Source organism: Mustelus asterias, chromosome 3, assembly GCF_964213995.1.
Source record: "Mustelus asterias chromosome 3, sMusAst1.hap1.1, whole genome shotgun sequence".
NCBI classification, from domain to species: domain Eukaryota; kingdom Metazoa; phylum Chordata; class Chondrichthyes; order Carcharhiniformes; family Triakidae; genus Mustelus; species Mustelus asterias.
Window position 1 is genome coordinate 47,099,889 of NC_135803.1, and position 12,627 is coordinate 47,112,515.

General features: G+C 43.7%; 1 protein-coding gene across 3 annotated transcripts in view; it reads left to right on the top strand.

Annotated features, from left to right (window-relative positions):
• LOC144483736 (cilia- and flagella-associated protein 337-like) overlaps nt 1–12,627 on the top strand; it is a 67,344-nt gene that overhangs the window by 24,049 nt on the left and 30,668 nt on the right. For all 3 annotated transcript variants that reach the window (XM_078202280.1, XM_078202275.1, XM_078202289.1), the window contains 7 exons: nt 793–1,026; nt 2,528–2,692; nt 5,442–5,557; nt 6,243–6,373; nt 7,053–7,151; nt 8,431–8,589; nt 9,897–10,084. In XM_078202280.1, coding sequence (XP_078058406.1) covers nt 793–1,026; nt 2,528–2,692; nt 5,442–5,557; nt 6,243–6,373; nt 7,053–7,151; nt 8,431–8,589; nt 9,897–10,084 — 1,092 coding nt within the window. The remainder of the gene's footprint in view (nt 1–792; nt 1,027–2,527; nt 2,693–5,441; nt 5,558–6,242; nt 6,374–7,052; nt 7,152–8,430; nt 8,590–9,896; nt 10,085–12,627) is intronic.

Here is a 12,627-nt window from a genome sequence, read left to right on the forward strand (position 1 = left end):
TAGGTCTCGCCCCCGAACCCATCCTTGGCCCCACCCCTAGGCCCTGCCCCCTTGCCCGATGTCCGGTGGGCTGTGCCAAGGTGTCCCCTGGGCATGGGCACTTTGCCCTTTAGGCAGTGCCAGGGGGCACAGGCTGGCACTGCCAGGGTGCCCATGCCCAGGGGGCCTCACCTCCCTGCCATCTATCCCCCTGGGGGCCCCGATTGCACCCCCCTTCACTCCAGGGAGGTCTCCCGCTAGATCCCCGCATGTGGGGAGCAACTCTAAACCCCGCCGGAGTGAAATACTCCTGACGGGGTGGAAGATGCTATCGGGCCCAGAGAATTCAGTCCCATGCCCAATATTGACATTTAAATTACATGAAAAATAGATTAAAATCACTTACCTTGTCTTCCTGCCAGTCTCCAGCACAGTCCCGACTGTGCCTGCTCTCCGGCTATGGGAGACGCATGCGTCAGGAACACTTGCGCAAATCCCACGAAATGGCTGACACGTGCATCTCCCAAGCCGACGCGCCAAAAAACACGCATGTCGGGATTGGAGAATCGGGCCCATGGTGTCTGTTCCACAGACTTATAGACAAAATCTTCCAAAATTGTCTGTGTTCTAATAGTTTTAAATGTTAAAGTCTATACAGTCTTAAAAGCAGAGTGTAATGATATGAACCAGAATGGGCAGTGCCAGTTTGTGACAGATGCTTGTGTTCACACTATTTGTTCAGTCCAATGATAGGCTAACCATTCTTAGTTGTGAATTTTGTGCACCAGTTGGTATAACTGTTTTGAATTCTAGGTTTTACGAATTTGGGACTTGCACCATCAGCTTTGTATCCAGCGGCTTGCTGGGATGTTTCCAAAGTGCCTGGAATTTCAAACAATTCTGCATTTCAATGAACCTCATGGCCAACTGTTCACCACTTTCAACAATCAGCTGACGTTGTTGGAGATGAAGCAAGAGACCAGCAAATTTGTGAAGAGTCACGAAAAGCCGGTTACCTGTGTACTTTATAACTCTCTGTTCAAGCAGGTGAGTGAAAGTAGGAACAGAACGATATTACTTTTGATAATGCTTCAGAGACCAATTGTGCAAGGTACTTCAATAAACAAGAGAGTATTCTTAAATTAACTCCAAGACCAAATTGTCTTAGTGGCAATCTTTTCTGTAATTACTGACAGTTTTAAACTGGAACAAAGATCAAACACCACATACACAGATCTAGTCACACTCCTGGATCTCCAGTTTTGTTTGCAGAAAGTCAAAAGGGTTCAGTTTTTGGTAAATAGGTGAATCTGACATTGCTTTGGGAATAAATAGCGATGAGTTATACGGGAGGAGTTGGCAATCTCAGTCACCACTGGGGTGGTTGATGTTGGAAAAAGAAAACTTCATACTGACACAATAAAGAGTAGCCCAAGTTTGAGGCAGAGTAAAAGACACTTTAGTCTGTTGTTGCCTCATGCTTTACCTAATGTGAAAGTGCCTGATACTGAGACTAAAGGCATAAAATGGATAAGTTTTATCTTCCACATAATGACCTCTACTGATGAGTGCAATCATCCGCTGGTTACCAGAAATAAATATTCAACAATTTAAAAGCATTTGCTGGGGAGATGATGGTCTAGTGGTATTATTGCTAGACTATTAATCCCAGAAACTCAGCTAATGTTCTGGGGACCCGCGTTCGAATCCTGCCACGGCAGGTGATGAAATTTGAATTCAATAAAAAATATCTGGAGTTAAGAATCTACTGATGACCATGGAACCAATGTCGATTATCGTAAAAACCCATTTGGTTCACTAATGTCCTTTAGGGAAGGAAATCTGCCGTCCTTACTTGATCCGATCTGTGAATCCAGAGCCACAGCAATGTGGGTGACTCTCAACTGCCCTTGGGCAATAAATGGTGGCCAGCCAGCGACACCCATGTCCCATGAATAAATTTTTAAAAATTATAAAACTTCTATCTAATTTGAAGTTTTCGTATTTATGAGAAGTACATCTCCAAAAAGTTCAATTCTGTACAAAACTTGAATACAGCTCCCATATCTGGATGTTCCTCAGACACCTACCTCCCTGCAATCCGGAACGGCATACAGGGATAAAAGCTCACATATCTAGCTACCATGCACTATTTCTTATCTCAATATTTCCTTTTTCTCTTTGATATGATGGTCAATATTTTTTTTAAGGTTTCCTGTCCATAAGCACAAGCATCAAATCTGCCATTTTATGTGCACTTTTACTGTATCGAAATAAAGAATTATTGCACAGCTATCCGCTGTCACTCATGGATTCCCTGGACCTGAAAATTACTGAACCTCTTACTTTCTTAGCTCTTCCTTCCTTCCACAATCTTCAGGGTTTTAAAAATCTAGTTTGGCATCAATTAATCACGACTTCGTGATGCATCTTGTCTTCACTTTTATCCTATTCAACCAAGATGATATCTTGCACTTTGGGCTTTGGACCTTCAACTTGACATTTCATTAAAAAGGAAATGCAAATAATATATGTGAAACACTTGCAGGTTATCAGTTCAGATGTTGAATCTACTGTTATAGTCTGGATGATTGAAACTGGTCAAAAAATAAAGCAATTTACTGGGTGTCATGGCAAATCTGAGATTACTACAATGGCACTAGATGCTTCTGAGACCAGATTTTTCACCGCAAGTGTTGATGGAACAGTGAAGGTAAGGTTTACAGTATACTCACTTCTAAATTACCATTCCTGTGCTATGAGGTTATGTTGATCAAGCATATATAACAATATAACAATGTTCATCTTGTGTGAGGTGGCGTATAATCAAATAATCAAATAGCAGGGCAGTCAATAAAACAACCTACCTACTTAATTCTAGGAATAGCGTATAAGCAAAGCACATCAGTTTACTGAACCATATCTTCTCTAATTCCATCATGGACACTCTGTCAAAGTCCCAACACTCTTTTCAGGCCCTCCATCCATCGTAGCTGATCTGTTTAGTGGAGTTTGCTCACTTACTCCATCCTGCTTGCAACCCTGCTCCTTCACCACTCCCATCCTTGGCAGACCTTGTAGTCACCTCAGCCCTGTTCTCAAGAGCTGTACAGCTTTCTTCCAAATCTGTCCTCTTTTAAATTTGCTTAAAACATTTCAACCACCTCTTAATCTCTCTCCTTTTGATTTCTCTGTAAAGCACTTTGAGGTGGTGTGCACATTTAAAGGAATTATATGAATGTAAGTTGTCATTGTTGTCTTTTAACAAAGACTAAGTGAGCTTTATGTGTTTTTGGTGTGCACTTTTTATCAGAATGATCGGTTCTAATAAAGGGCACAAATTTGAAATATCTGTCCATCCTCTTTGCAGCTGCTACTTGGGCTGCTGTGTATTTTCATCATTTCCTAGTTTTATTTCAAATTTCTATCTTTTCTTTTTATTTTAACTAATTTGTAGGGTATGTCTCCTTTAAGTCATTCCACTTTAAAGTCATGGATATAATGGAGCCGTTAAGCACACTTTGATTGGGATTTCCTTTAAGCATTGTTTCCCAACAAACCAAATGACCCAATCAGCACCATTTTGAAATGGCCCACTCTCCGCCTACCCCGTTCACCATCTCCCCACACTTCTACTTACTGAATCTCCCACTCCTACTCACTGCCTATCCCGCTCTTCACCATTCCCATTCCCCCATACTCCTACTCACTGCCTATCCCTCTCACCACCTCTCCCACTCCCTCACACTCCTACTCACTGCCTATCCCTCTCACCACCTCTCCCACTCCCTCACACTCCTACTCACTGCCTATCCCTCTCATCACCTCTCCCACTCCCTCACACTCCTACTCACTGCCTATCCCTCTCATCACCTCTCCCACTCCCTCACACTCCTACTCACTGCCTATCCCTCTCATCACCTCTCCCACTCCCTCACACTCCTACTCACTGCCTATCCCTCTCATCACCTCTCCCACTCCCTCACACTCCTACTCACTGCCTAACCCTCTCACCACCCGCCCACTCCTACTCATTGCTTATCCCTCTGATCACCTCTCCCATTCCTACTCACTGCTTCTCCCTCTCACCACCTCTCCCGCTCCCTCCTCTCCCGCTCCCTCAGACTCCTGCTCACTGCCTCTCCCTCTCACTCCCACTCACTGCCTCTCCCATTTCACCAATCTTCCTGCTCCTTGACCCTTCAGCTCCTCACCATCTCATTTTCTGACCCTCTCACTGGCTGTCTATTCTGCTCCCTGATCTTGCAGCCCCCTGACCTTCCAGCTTCTCAATCCCCCCCCGACTCTCTGAAACCCCCGCTCACTACCCATTCTGCTCACTGATCCTCCCACTCACCACTGCCCTCCTTGGCCCTTCCATTTACAGCTCCTGTCACTCCCTTCTCTCTCACAGCCACTCAGTAAAGGTTTGGGAGATGGAAATGGCAAACGGGGGGGAGAAGCAGTGGAGAGTGGGAGGGTCGGTGAGCAGGAAAGTTGTGGAATGAGCAAGAAGGCCGATGAGTGAGAGGGCTGGTGAGGGGGTGGATCAGGAAACAAGAGGGTCAGCCAGTGAGAGCTGAGTAGAACGTTTTGCATGTTTCTTCTATATTTTTCAATTTATTTTGTTTTAAAAGTTATTTCATTTACAAATATAGGAATATATGAATGATGCACCATTGATTCATGCAAAGACTAGATGTTGCGAAACAACAGACTTTTATTAACAAGAACAGAAGCACTCCCAAACCGATGGCTAACCCGAACTGAGGCAAAAGGGGCGGAGAGCAGCCACCTTTATACCCCGAGGTGGGCGGAGCCCCGGATTGAGGCAGCAGGGGCATGCCCAGGCATATCCCATATACAGACAGTATTACAGTGGTTCACCACAATGAATGTACAGTATTTCAACTTCCAGTGTGTAATGTTGTTTTCTGATGAGAAAGGTCCTACAGCGCCTGGGACTGGGGTTTGATTCTGGCCTTGGGTCTCTATCTGTGTGAAGTTTGCACGTTCTCCCTGATTCTGTGATTTCCTCCGGGTGCTCCAGTTTCCTGCTACAGTCCAAAGATGTGTGGGTTAGGTTGATTGGCCGTGCTAAATTGCCCCTTAGTGTCAGGGGAAATACAGGGACAGGGCCTGGATGGGATTGTTGTCGGTACAGGCTCGATGGGCTGAAAGGCCTCCTTCTGCACTGCATGGATGCTATGATTCTAACCACCGGTTTTACATTGGTTTTAATAGGAAAATCTGATTTGCTTAATGTTGTTTCATTTGAAGTTGCACTTATCAGGAACACGACTATAAAGTGAAGTGAGGAAGTATTGTATTATATTCAATCCAATATGGTTTCAAAAAAGAACATCTGTGTCCTTCTATTTCAAAATTCAGGTTTACCCATATAGTGTGAAACATTCAATTCATGAGATTGTAATCCTTGAAGTTGTACCTTGTATTGACAGATTTGGGATTTCAATGGTCATTGCCATCATAAATTGAATGCTGGAAGGGACCAAGCAGCCGATATCTCCCAGATCTTGATATTAAAAAGAAGCATTCTGATACTGGGCTGGGAAAGGTATGTTGTAGTCAACAGCTGAAAATCAGCAAAATACACTTATGTGATCTTCTCTAAACTAATCTACTTTTCCTGCTTCTTTAAGATTTTTGCTTTGAACTTAAAAGATGATTTTGTATTTTCTTGTTAGCTTAAGACTTGTAGTGAAGTCCATTGTTACAAGGTTACGTACCAGTCTGGACCATTTTCACTATGTACCATGAGCTTTGTTACCTTCCTTAGATTCCTGAGATTTTCAAGACCATTATTTCCTTCCAGGACAACACACTCCCTGAACCCAGTTCGCACTGACTGTCGACTGCAGTTTTAACAGACACAGAAACTTTATCAACATTCATTTGTGCTAGCCACTATGAAAGTGCAAATTACGAACTCAGGATATCGCCCCTTCCAAGTTTCCTTTCCGACTGCTGGTTGCTGTCTGTCGTATGGTCTGGATTGAGAATTGTGGGAATAACTTGAGCATTTCTCTGTATATCACTCGATGACTGGATTTGTTGGAGTGTCAAGAGTTATATTGCTGTACCACACTTGGCAACACCTTTCTTGAATAGGTTAACAGGCAGCTGCTATTCCATTGTCATTAGAGACATCTCTAGCTTAGACAGCTTAGAGCTCTTTAATTGGTAAGCTTTGACGTTTGTAGATTTGCTCCACCATATTAATATTTATATATTTTTTCCAGAATAATTACTGTCTTCAGAATGGATACCCTTACAGAATGTTTAGTTCAGCCCTCAGAATGGAAGGGGAAAGCAGAGCATCAGAATGACATTCTTTGTGCAGCATTCTTACCACCTCAAACCCTTGTCACAGGTTGGCTACTTCATTCTATTTTATGGGTAGATACAATGTTAACATGCTTTTCCACCTCTGCCAACTCATGGGATTAGACAGACTGTGAAATCAATAACTTGGATTTCTATTTGAATCAAATCTGGTAAATTAGCATGCATTAAGTCATTTCTTCCTTCATATCTTCAACTGCTCATCTTAATGGAAATGTTTGGGTTTTTTTCAGTGGATATATTGAGTTCAGTTATTTTGTGCTTTTGCACATGTAGATAGGAGTGTGCACAGAATGTGTGGTGGTAAAATAGATAGGCCGATTTAACATGGGAGGTCTCGCCCACCAGTTGGAGAATGTTTTTCTGCAGGAGATCTCCTGGGCAGCACAGAATGGTCAATTTAATTAATCCCTAATAGGGTGGAAATACTAAATACTGCCCCTGAGAGCTGCTGGCCAATCAGGGGCATCAAGGTGGGGTGGGGGGGGCAGTTGTCGGGGCTGGCCCAGACACATCAGGGAGGCCAGTGATTGGGCCATGGGGGGAATTGGTGGGGCTCGCCAGTGATTGGCCAGTGATCGGGAGGCTGGCAGTGCCAGGCCACTGCACCTGCGTCAATGTCGGCACTGACAGATTGGTGCATGCACAGTGGCCCGCTCAGCGCTGTTCAATTAACTATGAATAATATCTCAATGTGATTTCTACAGGCAGTTATGATGGGGAGATTGTAGTGTGGAATAATAACTCGGAAAAAGCATTGTCTAGATTTCACCCATGTTTGAATAGACCTCTGAAGTCTAAATCAGGTAACTATAAATCATTTTATCTAATTCAAGTTTGCAGTTCAATTTTTATCCAAAAGGACACTTTATTGGGCATTACAATCTTGATACTTTATTGTGGCGATGTTTATTTAACTTTATTTATTAGTCACAAGTAGGCTTACGTTAATACTGCAATGAAGTTGCTCTGAAAATCCCCTAGCTGCCACACTCCGGCGCCTGTTTGGGTACACTGAGGGAGAATTTAGCATGGCCAATGCACCTAACCAGCTCGTCTTTCAGACTGCGGGAGGAAACCGGAGCACCCGGAGGAAACCCATGCAGACACAGGGAGAACGTGCAAACTCCACACAGACAGTGATCCGAGCTGGAAATCGAACCCAGGTCCCTGGCACTGTAAGGCAGCAGTGCTAACCACTGTGCCACCCACCATGCCACCTTGATGATGATGATGATGACAGAAAAGGTGCTTTATGGTTCATTTCATCATCTGGACCTACTTTAACCATATTCACCCATATATGGCTGTGTTTAATCAGCTGCCCCCTGACTAATTGTTGTCCTCCTGATGAGGGCAAGAAATGTGAATAAAGCTTTAAACATGCTTGCTATAAGAGTTATTCACAGTTGGGATTTAAGAATGATCCCTGGAATGAAGAGCTTGTCGTATGAGGAACGGTTGGGGACTCTGGGTCTGTACTTATTGGAGTTTAGAAGGATGAGGGCAGATCTTATTGAAACTTACAGGGTACTGCGAGGCCTCGATAGAGTGAACGTGGTGAGGATGTTTCCATTAGTAGGAAAAACTAGAACCAGAGGGCACAACCTCAGGCTAAAAGGGGGGTTCCTTTAAAACAGAAATGAGGAGGAATTTCTTCATCCAGAGAGTGATGAATCTGTGGAACTTTTTGCTGTAGAAGACTGTGGAGGCCAGGTCATTGAGTGTCTTTAAGACAGAGATAGATAGTTTCTTGATTAATAAGGGGATCAGAGGTTATGGGGAAAAGGCAGGAGAATGGGGATGAGAGAAATATCAGCCAAGACTGAATGGCGGAGCAGACTCGATGGGCCGAGTGGCCTAATTCTGCTCCTATGTCTTATGGTCTAATATGGAATAATTAATTTGTCAAACTATATAATAAATAAAACTCCAAATAATCCAATAAAGTTTCTACGTATATAAACATGTTCAGTTATTCCTAGTTAAACATGCACTATACATTCAGACTTACGTTTTTAATTTTTTATTGTTAATACATGTGTACTCTCCTCTTCTGATTCATATATTTGAAAAATATTGCAGACAATCTACCAAACCAACAGGAAGGACCTCAAGCTGTGGATAATTCTTCTGCAGTTTCACATCGATATTCATTATTTGCTGACAATGAGGATAATGAATTTAATTATATAGTTTCAAGGCTATTCTTCCTGGAGAGCAGAAAGAATGGTTCCAGTTCAGGTGAGAAAGCACAATTACTTCTATGTGTACACTAATGCTATGTTTAAGCATGCATTATTTATCTTTATTATGTTTGATCGATCCACATTGCAAACAAAATATATATTTATCGTGCAGTAGATTAACCTATGGAATCCCCTTCAGATGTTGTCGGGTAAGGTTTGCACAGTAATTGCTCTGAAGTGCAAACTTCCCCCCTGGGCAATTGCCCTGCACTGGGAGCAATTCAAAAACTGTGATTTAAATCACAAAATTTGGATGGTTCTGACGCGGTTACACCAATAGTTACCCCAGGCGAAGTTAGAAGAATTAAAACCTTTTCTAACATCTGGGTAACAATTGCACAGACCCAAACTGACACTCACCCGTCCCACCCCTCCCCCCCACAACCCACCCTCAAACCCCAAAAAGGATGCTCCCCACAAGCACAAGTCTGTGGACTCCCCACAGCTCCCCACTGGACTCATCCACCTCTCCAACACCCTCACCTCTCCGCCTCTGAGACCCGACGCACTCCCCCAAAGCCAGATATCCCTCTCCAGGCCCAATCTTCTCCCTCCCCCACCCCAAAGGTCCAACCTGAGTTGGAAGGTCAAGCAAGTCACGATTTCAAGTAAGAATTCTGAGGAGTTTCAGGCTCCAGCTGTCAGTTGATAGTCAGGTGCACTCAGGTTTGTAGTTATTTGCCTGCTTTTCTTCTTGTTTGGAACAGATGCTAGCGAGAATAACATTACTAAACCATGTACAACGTTTGCTTCTAATTTGCTGCAATGGTAATTTTATTGGCAAATAGTCAATTTATGAAGCGCTGCTCCTCCAACCAAGTTATTAATTATTACCTAACCTACAAATCTATGCACTCCTGTAATATTTTATAACTAGCATAAATAAAACATGGAAAAACAGTATTGAAAATGAAAAATAAATTGCAGATTTGAAAATAGTGATTTACCTATAGCACCCTGTTTGATTTCAATTTTAATATTGGAATAATGAAGTTCAAACACATGACCACTATCTATTTATCACTTTTGAGTTAAAAACTTAGTCTTAATGTTTTATTGTAGGAAAGTATTTAAAACATGCCATTCAAATGATTTAGAAACAGATGTAATTTAGCTTTAGAAAAGTAAATATATCTTAGAAAGAACCATGTTTTAATAATTTATTAACTTCCATCCTTACATTGTAAATCTAAGGACTTACCACGTGAGATGGTTCTGGTTGTGTGTTTATTTACATTTGTAATTAATAGTGATTTCCTTATAAGAAGTAAGTATTTTTGGACTTTCTTTTTAAACTTTCAGGTGGTGCAAACCTTGTAGCCTGTGGTAGTTGTGGAATTGTTCGTTTTTGGAATACCTTTGAAAACCTTCTGCAGGCTGAGTTTGAGGCCCATGCGAATGTAGCATCCATTATTATGACAGTTGATAAAAATAGCGACTATCTTATAACAGGGGATGTGAATGGATATATGAAAGTCTGGAACATACAGGTAAAGGACCTTTGTTAGCTTTATGTGCACTATTTTGTTTCTGTATCCATAAATTTCCAAAAACAATTTAAATACAGTCAAGTTTAGAGGGGAGATGTTGACGTAGTGGTAGTGTCACTGGGTTTTATGAATCTCAGGGAGAGAGGTCCTGTGAGAATGAGAAAGGAGGACAGCAGGAGTATGTGTGTTTGTACGTTCTAGACCCATACGGCAGAGCCTGGTCTGTAGTTGTCTTGGATCCTCTTGCTGCTGGGACCAAGGTCTTGCTCTGTCAAGCCCAGGTGGTAGCAGGTAATGGTCATCCCACGTTAAAAGAACTCACACACAGGCATCTTCCACCCCTTGAAATGAAGTTCGGGACCTGGACTGTCAGGGCTCTTCAGTCACTCATTTTTAGTGTGGAAGCAAGTCACTCTCCACTCTGAGGGACTGCCTAAGAAATAGCAAATCCACTGGACCAGTAATCCAGAGGCCCAGGCTAATGCTGCGGGGATATGAGTTCAAATCCCATTGTAGGAACTGGCGGAATTTAAATTCAGTTGATGAAATGTGGAATTGAAAGCTTGTCTCAATAATGGTGACCATGAAATGATCATCAATGGGCAATAAATCCTGTCCTTGTCAATGATGCCCACATCCTACAAAAGAGTTTTTAAAAATGCAATGGTCTAAAAATTAGCCTTCAAGTCCAAAGTCCAAAGATGTGCGGGTTGGGTTGATTGGCCATGCTAAAAATTGCCCTTAGTGTCCTGAGATGCATAGGTTAGAGGGATTAGTGGGTAAATATGTAGGGATATGGGGGTAGGGCCTGGGTGGGTTTGTGGTCGGTGCAGACTCGATGGGCCGAATGGGCTCTTTCTGTACTGTAGGGTTTCTATGTTTCTATGTAATGGAGATAATTTACTTCAAATGAAGAAATACTGTAGTCAGTGGTATGTTTTAATTGTCTACCTATCTAATAACGTGCTGCTATTCCCACCAGTGTCTAACAACCAAAACTGAGTTATGCTTCTGTTCATTGCTTAGATTTTTATTTCAGACCAGTTGAGTTTTATTGTGAGGGGTAGTTCCAAAATCCAGTGCTCCTAGGAAGCACATCATCAAAAATGTCAAACGATTTCAATCCATTATGGATGGAAACTAATAGGCTACATGTCCATGCGTTCTGAGATTTTCTGATTGTGGGATTAGCCCCCTGAAATCTGACTTTCCAGCTTTGGAATGTTTTCCAATTAGTTTTGAATACTCCTTCCAGCTCTGGCTCTGAGAAAGGGTTGATTTATAATCTGAGCACCCTAGTTGTAACAAATAACTTATCAGTGGGAATACTCCCTCCAATAGTTAAGCAATGGTTTTACTACATTGGCTGGGATTCGCCCACAAAGTCCCCAATTCGCGTGAAAACGAGAAACTTCTGCTGATTTTTTTAGTGGGATTTTCAGAATGAATCTCCCACACTCTGTGTATTACAGAGTGCCCTGGCGGGATTCACTCTGAAAATCTGGGGGCAGGGCCTAGTCCCGCCCGAGAGGCCGGCAGCAGAGCGCTAAGCGGGCTATTGCGCATGTGTTAATCTGTCAGCGTGGAGAACGGCATATGCACCGTGGCCCCACACTGCCAGCTTCCCGATCGCTGGCTTCCTGGACCTATCTGGGTTAGACCCAATGTCCCCACCACCCCCGCCCCCCCCCCCCCAACCCCAGGCCAGACCCCAACTCCCCAACATGCCCTCCCCCCAGTCTCTCAGATGGCGAGCCCCGATCGCTGTCCTCCCTCCCTCTGCCTGCGATCCCAATTGCTAAGTGGCAGCAGGACCCACCGATTGCCCCCTTGGCATTGCTAGATGCCCGGTGAACAGTGCCAAGGTGCCCTTAGGTGTTGCCAGTTTGCCCCCTAGGTAGTGCCAGGGGACCAGGCTGGCACTGCCAGGCTGACATAGCCAAGGGGGCACCCCCCCCATTACCCCCGGCCTCCTGGTGGCCTCCATGGCCTCTGTTCCCTCCAGCGATGTTGGGCCACCTGTTCCCTGTTCATGGGGAGCAGTAGTAAACCCCGCTGGAGTGAACCACTCCTGGTGGAGGGTGGGGGGGAGGGAGACACTCGCAGGCCCAGATGCTTCAGTCCCTGGCCTGCTAATGGGATGCAGATCCTGATTTAAATATTGAAATCAGCTCTGCGCTGATTTCTGGCACGGAGCTGATGACACTCAAAATCGTGGGCCTTGGGAGGCAGCAGGCTGGAAGAGTATTTATAAACACAATCTAATAGAAACAGTTTATTCATAAATCTGTGGACTTTAATGTTAAACTGGACACTAATCTAAAATTTGCAGCCCCATTTGTTGTCCGTTTATCAGTTTATAAACATGGGTCCAAATTTCACGATCTCCAGATTGTTGGAGGTAGACATACGGCTGAAGATGCACATCGGGACCCTATGGGAGTTCTGACATGTGAACCTGGGAAGTTTCAACTTCTCATGAACAATTCACCCGCTCCACAGGACTCTCCACAGATGTCTCTGACTCTGAGCTAGTCGTAGAC